The sequence below is a fragment of the Caretta caretta genome, chromosome 25, assembly GCF_965140235.1.
Source record: "Caretta caretta isolate rCarCar2 chromosome 25, rCarCar1.hap1, whole genome shotgun sequence".
NCBI classification, from domain to species: Eukaryota; Metazoa; Chordata; order Testudines; family Cheloniidae; genus Caretta; species Caretta caretta.
This window is the reverse complement of record NC_134230.1, coordinates 14,226,261-14,243,478: the sequence shown is the minus strand read 5'-3', so window position 1 is coordinate 14,243,478 and position 17,218 is coordinate 14,226,261. Positions and strand designations below refer to the sequence as shown.

Below are 17,218 nucleotides of genomic sequence, written 5' to 3'. Positions count from 1 at the left end.
GTAACGTAGACAGTCAGAGACTGCAACATCCCAGCAGATGCTGGTCTACACCTGCAACCCCTGCTGAACAGCAGAGATTGACAGCCTACCTGCCTGGGCAGCAGCCTAAGTGCCCTACAGACCAGATCCTGCTGGGGGGATGACAAAGTCCTTGGCTGAACAATCCTTAGCCCTCAAAGGGGGCAGTGGTGGGGGATACAGTTTATCACTTGTCTGTCAGCAGTTAGTACACAGTTGTTACAGACAGCAGGAACCTATTCCACGGCTCCCACTTGTCACCCCCAACACATGGAGCAGATGCTTATGTATTGGCCTTGCTCTGTTACCTAGACCATTTTCCAGTTCACTCAGGGCAGCTTGCACTGTGTACCGCAGAGATCACTCTCCCCCCACCCCACCCCCAATTGCTGTTGTAGCCTTGGAAGACTTGAGATAAATATTCAAGTCCCACAGGCAAGTCTCCAAACCTCAGAGGCAGAGCACCACACCATGCTGAGGCAGCATTCCCTAGTGTTCACATGCCACACGGCTATTCCCTGAAAGTACTTTATTAAATACTTCGCAAAAAACAGAAGCCAAAAGATTGAAAATTAACGCCCCCCTCACCCAGTTAAGAACTAACACCCCCCCCTCCCCCCCAGGCTTGTCAGCGCAGCCCTGATGTTCTGCCCTGGAACACTCTTCACTTCTCCCCATCCCTGCTAGCGTCACACTAGGCTCCACTGCCCAAAGCTAGGCAATTGCAAAAGAGAGGCTCCCATGTACAGTGGCAGAAAGCAGCTAACCTACTCTCTAGGGCCTAAGACTCCAATGCTGGCCGGGCAGCCTTTTGAGCATACTGCCCTCTGATGGCCTGGATTGGTTTTGCAGAGCCACACCAGGATGAAAAAGCTGAATCTTTAAAAACGAAGTGCAGGGGAGGGACCAGTTACTGCTATGATCTATCCCATATCGATTGGTTCATAGACTGCAGTGAACTAGTCATAAGCACACACATTTCCCCAACCTCTCCACCTCCTGCAAGTAACCTTTCACCAACACTGCAACTTCTCGGAAACCATTTCTCCTGTGCAGGATTTAAGACAAAGACACACATCCCCAAGCGCCACACATGATTTGCCAGGTTGTCTGTCACTGTCTCCTTAGTGTAACTGGGCTTGCTAGGTTCCCAGCTCAAGGTGGATTTCTAAACGCTCCATGTATTCGGCCCCCCCCACGCCATGGAAGTTTATAAAACAGGGTTTTTACAAAGACAGTTGTGTTTTTTCCTTTACAGCAGAACAGTCTCCCTGTGAGGTAGAGAGTTAATTTCAGGGCTGACAGATCCTAAATTCAAGCCAGTTTGTGTGTCCTAGTTGAGGTAAAATTCAATAGTTTATGATAAGTTTTGCGATTGCCAGAAGGGCGTCAGGATTCCTCATTGCCAGAATCATCCTCATCGCCATAGCAACTGTCTGCCTCCTCCTCCATCTCATCATCCTCGTAGTAGTCATCGTAGAAAAGGTCTGAGCCTTCATCCGGGGCTGGAGTCTTGGTCTTCACACAGTACTCTGCCAACGTGGTGGGGACCTTCACACCATCCCGTTCAGCATCCACCTTGGTTCCCAGGACTTGCTTCCTGAAAGGGGCAAGGAGCAGATGAGAATAGGGCAGAGACATGGAGCAGTTATTCACTCAAGGTGTGAAGGCCAAGAGAGGTGCCAGCCCTGAAGGCTGAAGTCTTCCTCAGAGCTGGACATACTTCTCTCGTTCTGGCCTGCCAATGGGCACTGATGCATGCCCACACCTCTAGGGATAAAAAGGGCAGGCTGGTCTCCAGGGTCTACTCAGGCATGAGATGGGTGTGACAGAGGCCCACTGGTCATTCACTATTCTGCGTCAGCAGCTCTTGTCAGGTCTGACATACTCACTATGCCAAACACATTGTCATAGTCTGCATCTAAACTGTCTCTGGTAAGATATCGTTGGAAAATGAGTAGCTCACTGATCATTAATATTATTGCATGGTGTATGTTCAGGGATCATACGAAGAGTCATGAATATGCGCTAGAATTATGTTTGGCAAGCAATACTATAAGCTCAATCTGCCTTAGACAAAGGAACATGTCTTTGTTTGTCTGACCAGCCTGGTTGTCAGGTTGAGACAATAAAGGCATATTTACATAAAAGGTAAAGCCACCAACCTAGGGAGATAGGCTCCAGAGGCTGACCCTGAGGTCTAAGCCTCACGTAAGTAATTGAATCAACTGATTTATAATACTTGATCCATGTTGTATACAATATTACTGTAAGATCTTTTATGAAAGCTAATGACACTGGCAATTAAGATCATTGTGAAATCTATGAAGTAACACAAAATGAGGAAATATCGATACTCAATGATATCATGCCTTAAAGAGAAGACAGCTATTTACCTGTCTCTAATGAAATTAAGCAAGGTGTGACCAAAAAAATGGAAGCTCAATTTACATATGAATCAGTAAGGGGATAGGTAGTCCACCATCAAGGAAGACCAACATGAAGTTATCCTGAGTCTGGGGAACAAGCAGTGAGTTTGTGAAAACAGAAAGAGAGAAGAAGCCATCTTGTCATCCATCACTGGACAGACATAAGGGGCCAGCCCAGAGCTCTTGCAAGCTGATAAAGGCGGATGAAGTCTCCAGGAACTGAATCTAAGTGAGATACCTACTTAGGGAAAGATCTTCCAACTAGGAAGACAAGGGAAACCAGCGCCTGTGGAAGACCCTGACTGGGAGTCAGCCATTGCTGGAAAGAAATCCACCTTGAAGCGAGACTGATTTGTTAAGTCTTAGTCACTAGAAAGCTTTTTTCTTTTTTCTTTGCTTGTAACCATCTCTACCTTCATTTCTTTTACTTGGCATCATTTAACCCATGTCCTGTTAGTAAACTGGTTTTATTTTAATCTAAACCAACCTAGTGCTGAATTTGAACTGAAGGGATTGTTAACTCCAGTTAATGTGGCAAGCTGCTGGGTACTGTTTCTTTAAAGGAACAAACTAACCTTATTACTTCTGAGCGGTCCAGGAAAGGGCTGGACATTTCAGGGCAGATGGTTTTGGGGAAGTTCAGGACTCTGGGTATTTTGGGGTCACTTGGCTAGTAGTTGTAACCAAGGCTGGTGGGGATTGAGACTGTGGGGTAACACGCAGGCTGCTGGAGTCAGAGTTGCTGATCCACTGTGTGAGCTCTCCAGAGCAGGGCCTGTGTGTCTGCACTGAGATCTGGTCCACGTCTTTATGTAATGCCACAACAAAACCAGCCGAGCCCAGACCCTATGTTGTGTGACTAAGGTGAAAATCTTTCCATTACTATTCCACCCCCAAAACCCTCCAGGTCTTGAGCCATGTATTGGTGCCTCCCTAGCACCTTTCAGAGGTCAATTCCGTTAAACATTTATGCCTCACAATGCCCCTCCCATTTTAACCTGAGGTACAGGGAAGGGTAAGAGACCTGCTCCGGGCCCCACACTAAGTCAAAAGGGCAGAGCAGGGCCTAGAACCCAAGTTTGCAGACAAACACAGCAGAGTTTCCCCTCTAGACCACCACTTCACACCCAGCCCAGGCCCTTTGCCATGCTTTCGCTAGGCTGCATGCAGAGTAGGATCTGCATTTTGAGACCTTTGTATGCTTTGTTCTCTGCAAAAATCCACATCTTATGTTAAGTAGTCCCCAACCTTCCTGGTAGCAGTGAGCTTTCACAATGTTAACCAAACGGGGCGTACAGGGCTACAGCAACAGTGGAACAAGAATCCCTCCTGCATTCAGTCACCTCACAGGTGTTCACCCCTGTGACGAAGTGGGACTGTTCTTAATGTTTCCTCTGAATATTGTGGGGGTGCCTCAGTTTCCCCTATGCAGTTCTTAAGTATCTAGGCGGTGGGATAACGGTGTATGATCGTTGCAGAGCCCTAGAGGGCAGGTGTGTGCAGGGGTCTGGACACAGAGAATGGCCAACACCCTGTTTCCTGGCAACTGATGGCCTGAGCCCTTCCCCCCTGCAAGGTGAGAGCTAAAGGGTTGGAGAACAAAGGAATCAGGTGACCTGGCCTGGGAAAGGGACAAAGCCCAGAGGAGGGGGGGCTGGAGAGAGTTTCAATTGCGGCTGGCTGGGGACATGGAGTGAAGTGCAGACGTGGTTGTCTGGCTCACTGCCCCCCAAAATGGACCCGGCTGAGGGGTCCTGTTCTCTGTATCTACAAGCTCTGGTTTAGACCATGTTCCTGTCATCTAATAAACCTCTGTTTTACTGGCTGGCTGAGAGTCCCGTCTGACTGCGGAGTTGGGGGGCAGGACCCTCTGGCTTCCCCAGGACCCCGCCTGGGCGGACTCGCTGTGGGAACCGCACGGAGGGGCAGAGGAGGCTGAATGCTCCGAGGTCAGACCCAGGAAGGTGGAAGTTGTGTGAGCTGTGTGTCCAGGCTGCTCACAGAAAGGAGACTTCCCCAGAGTCCTGACTGGCTTCATGGAGAGCAGTTCCAGAGCATTGCCGAGGGACTCCGTGACAACCCCAAAGTCTATGTGGGACTATTTAGATAAACACTCCCAAGCAAGGTAGTCTAAGCAAGATGCTTCCCCCCTCTTGTTTGAATGCAAGTTATGACAAGCTGGAGCTCAGCTTGCCACGCACCTGATGATATCTGTGTACTCCCGATCCTTCCCTTTGCTGTCCTTCCACTTCCTGTACATCACAGAGGCATCCACATTTGCGGGTGAGAAGGTGTTGGGCTCATTGAGCAGCGAGATCACACTCAGAAGGATAGTCCTGAAAAACAGTTAACGAGTGGTAAGAGTCAAGAGAGGAGATCGGCCAACCTGCACCACCCAGATCTGACAGGGACCAGAAATCACAGTATCTTCTGCATGGCAAGGAGTTTAATAGAACCCAGTCAGTTTGCAAGAACAGCCACTTGCAAGAGTGTAACATTACACTGCATGTTACAACAGTGACCACTTCCTAACTCCCATAAGCAGGTCAGACGCCATGACCTTCTTAAGCTGAAGGAGAAAGTGAATGCCAGTGAGAAGGCAAGCTGGTCTCTAGTGCATGAAAGACCTAAATTCCTTTGCCAGCTTATGCTGCCTTTCAACAGTGCTGACATCCAGCCTGTAAGAAACTGATTTGCCTTTGAATTTCAAAAGAAATTAAATCCAGGTATTTCCTGCAACCTCTAAGATTAGAAGGGCTTTTCCCAGCTGTTTCCTTTGGGCACCTTCTCCACCCTCTGCATCAGATCTGCTAAGCATCTCACATCCAATGCATTCCTTCCCTCCCTCCTCGAGGCCTTACCGTACATTCTGGGTGGGGTTCCATCGCTCGGAAGGCAGCTCCCCGCTCTGCGGGTCATCCACTGGAGGGTGGAGAATTGAAATACAGACATCGCCTGTCTGAAAGCACACAGAGAGTCTGCTTACTCAAGTATCAGAGGGGTAGCCATGTTAGTCTGTAGCCACAAAAACAACGAGGAGCCCGGTGGCACCCGAAAGACCAACAGATTTATTTGGCCATAAACTTTCGTGGGTAAAAAACCCACTTCTTCAGATGCTCCTCATTGTTTCTGCTTGCACAGGTACTGATGTCCCAACCCCCGACACTCCAAACTGCTCTACAAGGTGGTTGATTTATTCTGCCTGTTGCCCTGTTTGCTCACCCCCCCTTTTGCTTTCAGGGCAGATCTGAGGAAAATACCACCCAGTGGCTTACAAGTACCTGGGAACGGACAACCAACCACTGTTGCCAATGCCCAGAGAAGAGCTAGGATCAGTTTAGCTGTCCTATCTTCAGCCACATCTTGTGGCTGAAGATAGGTCAGCTTGTGGGACCTCAAGGCTCTCCTGGCCTCCCCTAAGCCAGCAGCTCAAGCAGATTTCAGTTAGCCTGAAAGACCTCACAGAGCAGGGAGTGAGGTGTCTTGCTATGACAGGTCCAGCAAAGAACCTCCCCAAGCTGAACCGTACTGAGATGTGCCTATGGGCTGAGCCAGTACAGATATGTCCTGGCAAGGCTCTTTCGGGAGAGGTTCACTCTGATCACCCCTACAGTGAAGATTTAGAGCACTGATCTAAATCACACCCACTACCCACCTGCCAGCCCTTAAGAGTACTGGAGATTGCCAGTTACTGCAGGACAGGTAACGGACTTAGCAATGAAACCCCCATGAGTCATTTGCACAAAGCACTGATCTCTGTCCTGGGACACTTGGAGAGAAGCCCTCCTTGCCTGCATGGGCCGTATCCCCCAGTGTTCTGAATAAGGCACAAGTACACACAGAGCACTGAGTACCCTAAATACTTTCTGCAGCCAGCCACAGCAGGTGTGCATCGAGAGTTCTGCAAGTCGCTCGCTCAGTATCTCCCCATGGATCTTACAGGGCATGACCACATTCCAGCCAGGAGTTGTGGGCAAATACGGTAAACATGGAAGGCTGCAAGACTGGATAGACAGACTAGTTCTGGAACTGATTCCAAGGAAGGAGATGAACTGTCTGAGACCAGGACAAGCCTGGGCTAGCTGCTGTGTTTCCAACACAAACTGAGAAAGGTACAAGACACTTCCAGGAGAACCCCAATGTATTTGCTTAAAACCCTCCTCCACTACAAACCCCAGGACACGTCAACACAGACTCATGTTCGACACAGCACCGAGGATAATATTCAAGTACAATCCATAGGGCTTGGTGCCACTTCAGCACTAGACTAGAAACCCAATCTGTCCTGGGGGATAGATGAGAAGATAGTCCATGCGACGTACCTCATAGATGTTAGGGTGCCACATTTTGGTCAGGAACCTAAAGGCAGGGGGCGAATAGGGATAATCGATAGGAAACCTGAGACGAGCCTGTGAAGAAACGAAAGGTTCGTTAGTGGCAGTGGTGGGGTGTCATGGCCATGCTGATGCTTGTGGGGGAGCTGTGGGGCCCCAGCCAAGTCTGTACAGAAACCCAGATGAGTTGTGCAGGCATGCAGCCCACGTACACCCCCCCTGGCACTCTGCACCCAGAGAGGAGACAGACCCCTTCCCCTGCACCTCCAACAAGAAATGACCATCAGGCCTCATCCAGCGGGAGCACCAATACCACTTCCCATGCAGTTAAGTCCAAAGCTCCCAGCTTCTCTTTACTACAGCTGAGTCGGGGAGGAAGCACGGTTGAGCACAGGCCCAGAAAATTAGAGTACTATCCACAGCTGAGTTAGACTGGGACCTGGGGCAAGTCACTAAGCCTGTGCCTCTTTCCCTAGCTGGGAAGTGAGGATGATAGCTTCCCTGGGGATGGGGTGTGTAATTGGAAGGATATGACCACTGCTCATAATAAGCACTTTCAGATCTTTAAGTAGACAGTGGTACAGAAGGTCAGATGTAAACCAGCTCAGAGGATTTTAGGCACTTTCAACTGTCTCGGGTGTTAACAGGCCCCCTGAAATCCCTCCCCTTGGAGAAGTGGAGGTCAATCCCTCCAGCTCTAGTGGAAGAGCTTTGCATTGCTGGACAGAAGCCATGTAATCCCATACCCAAGCCTTATCCCCTAGGAAGGGGAGTGCCTTGCTACTCAGCAATCTTGGCTGATGAAAGAGGCATCCCTATACTGTTGAGGCATCCAGGAAGATATTGACAAGAACACTGGTGGTCTGAACTTTGGCAAAGATTCAGAGTGGAGGACAAGGAGACCTCCCAGGCTGGATTTATGGCACTTTTTGGAGGGGACTTTCAAGAGATCATGGCAGTCTTGCCTCCTTATCATATCTGCTTCCTTGTATTCCCCATCCCATCACCAAGCTTCCCCTTCCCGCTTCAGGAGATCCAGCAGAGTACCAGGTTTCTACCATTTCCCAAGCGCACACAATTCCCTCTAACACCTATTGTTTCCTCCCAGGTGAGGGATGAGTCACTGCTCAAGAGGCCAGCCAGGCATGGCAGAAAAAAAAACAAACCAAACCACAAGACTCTTGTGGCAACAGGAGGAAATGCCAAGATGGTACCAGAAAATTACCCTTCGGACAGTACTCTTGTCATACGGGCATTAGGGCACTGCCCATGGATCAAATTATTTTCTCCTCAGATCTATGGAGGGGAATCTTCAGACAGCCATGCAGCCTGGTAACTAGGTCAGATTTGCTGACAGTCACTATGTTTACCGGAGAGACAGTGAGTGACAAACTTTGTTCCTGTGACATAATAATAGCTCTTAAGGCAAGAACTTCAGGCTTTCTGCCTAACAAGTTCTTCAGGGTTAATTCCTTTAGAAATAGGAAATAGCTAAAATGGGTTCAGCCTCTCCCCTGTATCTAGAAAGATGGACTTCACCATCCTAGACCAAGGCAGCCCCTCAAAAACCCTGTTGAAGTTTGGATGAGAATTTGCTGTTCTGGGTCTTCTTGTTCCACGCTCTGAAGTGAAACCAGATTAGCACGCATGCATACAAACAAACAAGAGATCAGCAGAGCCAGCACAACGAAAACAAGCCGGGCTTTTGCTTGGTTGACAGGAATACAGAGGTGGTTATAAAAGTTGTTTTATTTCAAAAGATAAATTCAGTCTGGGGCCTGGAGGCAGATCTAGCCAGGACTGAATAACATTTAAAGGAACACCATAAACCCAGACCCTGTCTAAAACTTTCAACTGCTATAGTTACAAGAGTTTTGTTTGCCCTTTACAGAACTTCAAGAACCATTCCTAGATCAAGCACTTTGCTCTTCCTGAGCAGTTTCACGTTCGGACCTTAAAAGCGATTTACAAAGATTAAGCCTCACGTCAGGCAGCAGGTAAATGTCACCATTTTACAGATGGAACAGTCAAGGTACTGATAGGTTAAATAACCTGCCACGTTAATGGACTGTGAGAGTCAGGAGTATAACTGAGGAATCCTGATCCCAGTCATGGTCTCCAACAGCATTCCTTCCCAAATGCTAGTAACAACATAAAGGAAAGAGCTGACAATGTTATATGGTGGTGACAAGTTTTGTTGAAAAGTATCAGCAGTTTATTCAGCAGCAGCCTTAGAGGATAAATGCAGAAGCCAAGGAGCCAGGCAGGCTAAGAGCTGCCATGAAATAAGATCTTATCCAATCCTATGAATGTTGGTCCATCCTGGGACAGACTTGGTGTTCCTGCAGTGTTGCTGGGTCAGTCCCAAGATATTAGAGAGACCAGGTGGTATCTTTTATTGGACCAACTTCTGTTGTAAGAGAGGGAAGCTTTGAGCTTCAACAGAGCTTTATTTCAGGTCTGGGAAACTTTCACAGATTGTCACAGCTAAATAAAAGATGGAACAGATAGTTTAGCATAAATTAACACATTCCAAGGGACCACTCAAAGTGAAGTGGCCCATTAACAGCCCTCTAATAATAGGGAGAAATGAAGGGGGAAAAGCAGCTGGGGGTTGGGGGGGTGTTTGCTAGTGGTTACAGATTGTTATTCCATGTTCCTTGCACTTGCCATTCCGCCCTGCCCCCATTCCCCAAAAAGGGAATTGCAGAGAGACAGTGGATATGTGAAACATGATGCTGGTCTCAGACACCACTTTACACCTGAGCACAATCAGCTAAATCTCATAGGACATTCTGAAATTAAGGCGCTTGCTCCCAGTCCAATTTATTAACATGAAACAAAGAAAACAGCCTTACTCCCATGGTGGTAGTGCTCAGACAGAAATAGCTCAAAGCATTAAAACCAAGTGAGCAGCTAGAGCATGTCTGCACAAAACCACCACTGGTTGTGAGACCCAGAAATCTGTTAGGTCTGTTGGTCAAAGCTGCAGCTAGAAGAGCTGAGGTTAAGTATTAACTGTCAGACTTCCTATGTGACTTTAAGAAACTTGCTCAACTTCTGTGCCTCAGTCCCCTGATCTGCAGAATGGGAATAGTACTTTTCTCCAGTATGGCTTAGCTGTCTGTAAGCTACTTGTAGATCCCCAGCTGTTGTGGAGAACTGGGGCTTTGTGATTAATGCAGGTTGATTTAATCCCTAAGAATAGCTGGTCCCCACTGAGAAAGACCAAGCAAAAACTGGCAGGGGAGCATACTTCAGTTGCTAAAAATAAATCCCTATGAATTTTGCACATCAGTCCAGCTCTCTAGCAAACAGAGCCATCACAATGGGGTCCTCTTGCAGGCAGTAGCAACAGGGAATCCAAGGATTAAAGTGGGCCATGGAGACAGACTTTCACTCAGCCTTCTGAGTCACGCATGAAATCACATGCAGGATGGTGTGTGGGAAGCCAGCAACATCCCTGCCAAGTGCCGTAACCTTCCCTGTAGAGCCAGGACTTCAGTCTGTTGGCACACAGACTTTCCATGTACATTAGAGCCATAAAAAAAGACACACAGCTTCAGCGATGTCACTGTGTAGCCTAGGGGTGATGCGCCAGCTCTGTGGGGATTTCCAGAGGCAGGTAGAGGAGTGCCAACAGTAGGCTGCACACAGCAACAGAGCATGCAGCTCTCAGAAAGGACAGCACAATCACTGACAGATGAAATGGCAAGATTAAGGTATAAAATGTGTTGTAACTTTCTGAAGTGCTTTTCAGCAGAGTCCCTAGGGTCCTGTACGTGAGAGTTGAAAGGTAAAGCCTGTTAAGGAACAGCGCCAACTAAAAATGCTTCTGGCTCAGTAAAATAATCTTTCACTGGATAGCATATTCTCACCTCATTCCACCTCTGTGGTCCCAGACCTATCATCCCAACACAGGCCTCATTCAGGAAGGTAATCACAAAAGTGTCCTAAACCTTGTCTGTAATTACCACCTGAACAACACAGGATGCTGCCTTACTTGGCCATCAGGTAACAGATATTAATAGATTAGCGTAAAACACAGAGATATCTGCTTTGTCACACTGGATTCAGACAGCCTTTGTTGTCCCACCCTCCCCAAAATGGGCCTAAATTTGATCCACAGTTCAAATGGCTTCCTCCTCTTCTCCCCATCACTTTTCCCTGCTAAACTCAATCCTCAGTCACAAGTTAGGTCTTGGGTCAAAGAACTCTGCACAACTGTGAGGAGGAAGGGGGATTATTACTGGGTCTACTGTCTCTTTAAATACATTACCATCTTGCATTCAATCACAGTCCTTTGTTTGACTATCCTGTTCTCCGGAACACAGAAAAAGGGGCGAAAATAAGGAGTTGGGACTTAGAAACAAGATTTTTTGCATAGCTTCATATTGTTCAGGCACCCTCCTCTCCACATGGACAAGGCCGTGCAGTGAGCTCTGGTCAGAAACAGCAGAAATTCTCAGAATAATCCCCTTTGTTTTGCTATCGAGGATCAGAACAAAACCTTCCAGAGGCAGAGAGTTCCCAAGAATGGGATCCTTGAAAACAGCAGCACTTTGCTATGAACTGTGCATGCTGACATTAACACAAGTTCAAGGAGAAGTCCGCCCCTCCCCCCCACATGCAGGGAGCCTAGTCTATTGTCTGTGGATCAAGGTATTGGATTAGAAGACAGCTACAAAGGGGAAGGCAAGAGCTGTTGAGGGGGTATGTGTAAGAATTCAGCAATTCCTAGGGGAGCCATCAGAGCCTCACACTGAGAGGGGTCAGGCAGGAGACTCATCTACAGTTTAGATTGCAAACCTGGAATCGCAGTGGCAGATTTGCCTGCCCAGGCACAGGGAAGAGGAGCCTCTCAGGTTCTTGGGCCCAGCTGACCTTAGGCTGACTCACTCCCTGGGCTCATTTCCACTCAGCCATCCCCAGGGTTGAGAGAAGGGGAAGGAAGGAAGGAGACTGTGCAACTTCCCGGATTGCACAGACTCAATATTTACATACACACCTCCTCTACATGTCACTCAACATACACACACACACACAGACACCCCCACCATATCTCCAGGGGCCTCCGTTAAAACAGTACCCTCCCACCCTTCTTCCCCAGAAGAAGGACTGACACTGTATCACCGAGGAACAGCTCACTAGGCCTGAACTACGCTTCTCCATATGCAGGGCCTGAGTCCTTTGTCTCCATCTTGGAGTAGGGTATGAGGGGCTGTGACAATGCTAGGAGACCCTCACACCCCCTACAGGACAGCAGCAGCCCTCCAAATGCCAGACAGAGGGGAAGCAGCTCCTAGGGGATGCAAAAAGGGGTTCCTCCAGTGGTCTCTCCTCTACCCATGGACCAGGTGGGGAGCAGGTCCCTAAAACTACTGGGAATTAACCCCCCCACCCCAGGAGAAATTACCAGGAAAAGCAATCCCCACCCCAACTGGATCCCTCAGCCCCCTCCAGCTCCCAGGGCAGCCACCCCAGTACCCCACCCAAAAGAACCAGAGGACCCCCCGCATCGCTCTCATTGGAAAAGCCCCTCAAGCTTCTCTAACATCCTTTGATGTCACCCCACTAAGGGGCAGAGAACAGGAACCCTCTTAGTCGCTGCTCACTGGGCCCCTTCCAGCCTCACGGGACCTGTCCCAAACCCTACGGGACGACCCCCCCCAGCCCCCCTGGGCAACACCTCCCCCCAGGCCGGGACCCCCGAATCCCCATGGGACGACATCCCCAATCCCTCTGGGCAATGCCCCCCCACGGCCCCCTCCTGCAATCCCCACGGGACCCTCTCCCACAGGCCAGGCCCCCTCCACGGGACCCCCCCCCACAGGCCAGGCCCCCCCCTCACCTTGAAGTACCCGCCCTCGTAGTGGGTGTTGGGGGGCCCGAAGATCGCCACCTCCCAGTTGTACAGGTCGCCCTCGTCCACCAGGGTGACCCGGAACCCCTCCACGGGCTCCTCCTGCAGCCCCTTCAGCTCCAGCAGCAGCGCCTTCTGCGAGCTGGGCACCAGCGGCCGGGCCATGCCGACAACCGAGGTAGGCCGCGGAGAAGCCGGGGACTCGCCTGAGCACGGCGGCCGGGCGAGCGGGATGGCGCCTTGCGAACCGCTTCCTCCTGCCGCGGCCGGACTGAGCCTCTCACGCGCGCGGGGCACGACGGGACCTGTAGTTCACTGAGTGGGGTGGGGGGGAGCGACCCCGCCCACCGCGCTCGCGCTAACCTATGGGAGACTCAGGCCCTGGGCGTGGGGGCGGGGCCGGACGCTGAGGGACTCCAGCTCCCAGCAGCTTTTGCGAGGGAGGTAGGGATTTGTGACTTCACGGAGGGCGGGGGTAGAGGAGGAGATACCGCCCCCTAGGGGAGGCGGGGAGACAGACACTAGGGAGAGAGGCGTGGGGAGGGGTAGAGTGTGAAGGGGATTTGGGCCCAGGAAGGGGGGGGAGAAGGGATGGGGAATCAGAGCAAGAACAGGATAGGGGTGGGGAGGAAGACGGGGACAGGAGCAGTGGGGACTGTGGGGGATTTAGAGGGGCAGGGTCTGAGATGGGACTGGGCTGGGGTTCTGTTTCAACCGGAAAGTAGGGTACGGCTGATGCGTAAACAGGAAATGCTGCAGCAACTGGCTTTGCTGAGAATACAACAGGGCTGAGCGGCTTGGCACAGCCCCTTAGTATGGCACATGTTCTAGGAAAGAATCAGGGTGTATTTCCCAATATAATTTGGCATTGGGCTTTTAGCTGGATAGTATTACGTCCATCACATGCTCCGCAGTAACAAGACTTCTAGTTTACTCCTGTTACAGCCACAGCTGGGCAGCAGAGAACAGAAGAAAGAGGCCCTATACAGCCACTGAGTCTGTGTCCTGAATAGCCTACACATGAAGTGTTCTTGAAACCCCTCAACCGCCTTGCTCGGGAAGGGAATGCAACAAAGCTAACATCAGCATTTGCTGCTGTAAATGAGTTGAGAATGAGCTCAGCTGCCGTGTGATCTGTTATACAGGAGGTCAGACTAGATGATCACTATGGTTCTTTCTCTCACCTTAGAATCTATGAGTTAGCTGCTTAGGGCACAGAACCAGGAGCCAGGACCCATGGGTTGTATTCCCTGCTCTGCCTCACTCACTAAGGCACCCCATGCAAGTCAAGAAAGGTGGCCTCTAATTTTGGGTGATCAAATTCTAACCTCAGGGACCTGACTGGCAGAGCTCCTCTTAGAATTGTGGGCGCTTAGCATCTCTGAACAAAATGAAGCCCTAGCATAGGTACTGGAATTAAGGGTGCTTCCTTACCCCCTGGCTTGAAGTGGTTTCCATTATATACAGGTTTACAGTTTGCTTCAAAGAAAAGGAGTACTTGTGGCACCTTAGAGACTAACCAATTTATTTGAGCATGAGCTTTCGTGAGCTACAGCTCACTTCATCAGTTCAATGACTCTCAGCACCCCCACTATAAAAACTGTTCCAGCACCCCTGAGCCCTAGATGTTAAACACTGGGCATCCAAAATTAGAGGCCACCTTTCAAAGTCTCCCCCTCTGTTTCTCCCCCTGCTGCCCCTTTTACAAAATGGGGATGTTTCTTAAATTCACAGGGGCTGCCAGTGCTTTGAAATCCTCACAGAAAGGGTGCTATAAAATGCAGTGTTGCTGACAGTAAAGGCTACCATGCAGTAAAGAAAGATGTTTACAGCCAAACTAAAAGTTTAAACAGTTTAATGTCCTCAAACAAATAACTGCATGAATAATTATAGATCTAAACTCACAAATAAATAAGATGTGGTCCAACCAGCATCGCCTGTTGAAGTAAACGTAGCAAGGTGTATTAGCCCATAAGGGAATTAGAACTTATCCTGTTTTTGCTTCATTATTTGGTGTTTAAATTCCAAACTTACTAGCAAATCTGTAATATACGGCAGTTTTGCTTTATAGATTACCAGTCAGGTATGATCTCTGTTTTTGAGGGTCCAGATTACAGGATGCAGTTTAGTAAATTGCAATATGATGAAATACTCTGAATAGTTTAATGCTAATATAGGGTTCTGAAATTCAGCCACTGGCCAACACAGAACTAGCCTCTGCTTTTGATGAAATCTCATTTCTTGACAGATATTTGTCATCTTACCTATTTGACAAAATTACATCACTTAACACTGAAATAGCACTTTAGAGCCTCCAAGTGCTGCACTTACTTGTTATGCCTCACCACAGCCCTCCGAGGAAGGTATTACCCCCATTTTATAGACAGGAAAAACAGAACTTAAGTGACTTGCCCAAAGTTACAAAATATATCAGTGGCAGAGCCAAGACCACAGCTCAGAAGTCCCTAACTCCCAGTCCTGTGCTCAGGCCATACTGGCTCATTTTTAGTTTCTAGCACTGCCCTGTAATTCCTGGGCTTTCCTGGATGTTCCCCAAGCTATAAGCAGAGGTTTATAATAGTTATTGAAAATAAACAGGCATTTTAAAAAGGGAGGGTCTCAGTTCTGGATATACAAGCCAGCAGATCAAATGCTACAGGTGGCTGACATTTAAAGTGTTCAGGATGGAGTTAGGAGGTGAATAGGAAATTTAAGACAAGCATTCTCTAGTCAAGTAGATCCAGAGCTCTTCAGGCCAGGACAGGACCTGGCAGGCCCACCTTGCTCCTCCTGTGGCCTACTGAATTCCCAGGATTTGGTGTTTCCCCACAATAATCTGCTCCGTTTGAAGCATAGGAGAACACAGGGAGTGTTGTCCCCACTTGAGAGTGTCAGTCAATGGGTTTTACTTTTGCAATGAATAGGGCTGTGGCTTTCGTTAGAAACTCCTCCCTGTTCATGGAGGAGCAAATCTTCCTCTCTAGCAATGCTTTGTCCATGGCCAAAGCCAAACAGTCTGGTCCCAGTTTGGAGCCGGCCTCCAAGTAACGGATGGGCACAGAGAAGTCGCTGGCTCCAAGAGCATCTTCCAGAGTGCCTAGGACTGCCTGGCAAACCCTTTTATCCGCCACGCCAGAACCATCATCAAGTACATCGTACAAAGTATCAGCCTTGGCCACAAACTCAAGAAGCACGAAGCAGCTGAGCACCCCATAGCGGAAGACATCGAAAGGCACTGCCTCATGGTCCCGGCACTGGATCTTCCTCAGCAAAGAAGAAACAACCTCTTCAGGCACTTCCCCATCTTGGCAGATCTTCTTGAGCAACTCACTGTAGATTTTGCCATTGACACCTGGCTTCTTCCTCCTGCCCCTAGCACTTAGGCACTCGTAAGCCATGCTGACGTTGTTGTTAAAGGCAGTCCTGCCATGACACACAATCAAATAATTTGTTAGCAGGCAAGGTTGGGTCTGGTGCGGAGCGGGAAGTTCCAAGTTACAAGTTACAGATCCATAGCTAAAGCAACAGTTACCAAAATATAACTTGGCGAAGCTTGCAACAGCCCAGTCCATCCAGAGTTCTGGATACATTTTCCAGCCATGCAAGATGAATTATACTGAACAACATTGAGCCCCACACCCACTGTCTGCCAACACTCCATCCTCTTTAATCCAGTGCTCTGGACAGCAAAGCAAGGCAAGCAGGTTTGCTTACTCTTCAGAGTGTATGATATGAATAGCACTTAAGCTTATCTGGGCCCAGGGATAGTTTCCCCTCACACCTGATTTGCAGAGCATCAGTCCCCTGCCCCGCACCTGCTGTGCAAGGCTGTGGCACCAAGGACAGAATAGTCAAGGATGAGCAGGCCAAAGGCACTGCCAACCCCCATTGGCCCTGCTCTCTCAGCAGACTGTAGAGACTACGACCCCTGGCATGTGCGGACCCCCTTAACTAACAAGAGGGCAGGAAAAGCCCAGTATTAATACAGCCATGAAGACTACAAGTCCCATCATGCATTGCTTACCCTTCAGAGCAGCAGCCTCACAAAGACGACTACTCCCAGAATGCTCTACTCGCCGGCCCAGAGAAAGTTATACCGGGCCTGGCTTGAGGCATGCCGGGAGTTGTAGTCTCGCCCCGCACCCCCGTCCTCCAGCTCACGCTCCGCACCTGTGTGAATGGTGGGCCAGGCGCACGTACCACAGGGCCCGGGCGAGGCGCTGCTGCTGCCCGTGCCGGTCCCCGGCGGCACCGCTCAGCACCAGCTTTTCGAAGTAACTGGCCAGGAAGGAGACGGGCTCCTCGGGCCGGGCCTCCAGCACCTTCAGCAGCGCCTCCCGCACCATGGACGTCACCCCGGCTTGGAGCAGGAACTCGGCCTCGCTCTCCGGTTCCCGGCCTCCAACTCCCGCCCGAACCGGCTCCACGAGCCCGCTCCCGGTCGCCGGGGCCGGAGCTGAGCGCCGCTTCTCGCAGGTCGCCATCTTGCTTGTGGGCCGTGAGGCTACTCTACCGCCATCTTGACTGCGGGCTACTAATCAGTTGGTGAGGACCCGTCTGTCCGACATATTACT

General features: G+C 49.7%; 2 protein-coding genes across 3 annotated transcripts; both read right to left on the bottom strand.

Moving 5' to 3' along the window:
- Positions 1-1,207: 1,207 nt before the first annotated feature.
- Positions 1,208-12,939, bottom strand: CDC34 (cell division cycle 34, ubiquitin conjugating enzyme). Its single transcript, XM_048830825.2, has 5 exons — positions 12,633-12,939; positions 6,770-6,856; positions 5,309-5,406; positions 4,649-4,783; positions 1,208-1,618 (listed from the first exon to the last, which is right to left on the bottom strand). The coding sequence occupies exons 1-5, from the start codon at positions 12,807-12,809 to the stop codon at positions 1,408-1,410; spliced, it is 708 nt and encodes a 235-aa protein (XP_048686782.1). The 5' UTR covers positions 12,810-12,939; the 3' UTR covers positions 1,208-1,407.
- A 1,543-nt stretch (positions 12,940-14,482) lies between these two features.
- Positions 14,483-17,128, bottom strand: TPGS1 (tubulin polyglutamylase complex subunit 1). 2 transcript variants are annotated; one of them, XM_048830823.2, is made up of 2 exons: positions 16,815-17,128; positions 14,483-16,067 (listed from the first exon to the last, which is right to left on the bottom strand). In XM_048830823.2, the coding sequence occupies exons 1-2, from the start codon at positions 17,126-17,128 to the stop codon at positions 15,536-15,538; spliced, it is 846 nt and encodes a 281-aa protein (XP_048686780.1). In that variant the 3' UTR covers positions 14,483-15,535. The 2 variants fall into 2 exon arrangements, with proteins under 2 accessions (XP_048686780.1, XP_048686781.1); XM_048830824.2 differs by having other exon boundaries at positions 16,845-17,128.
- Between the last annotated feature and the right edge of the window lie 90 nt (positions 17,129-17,218).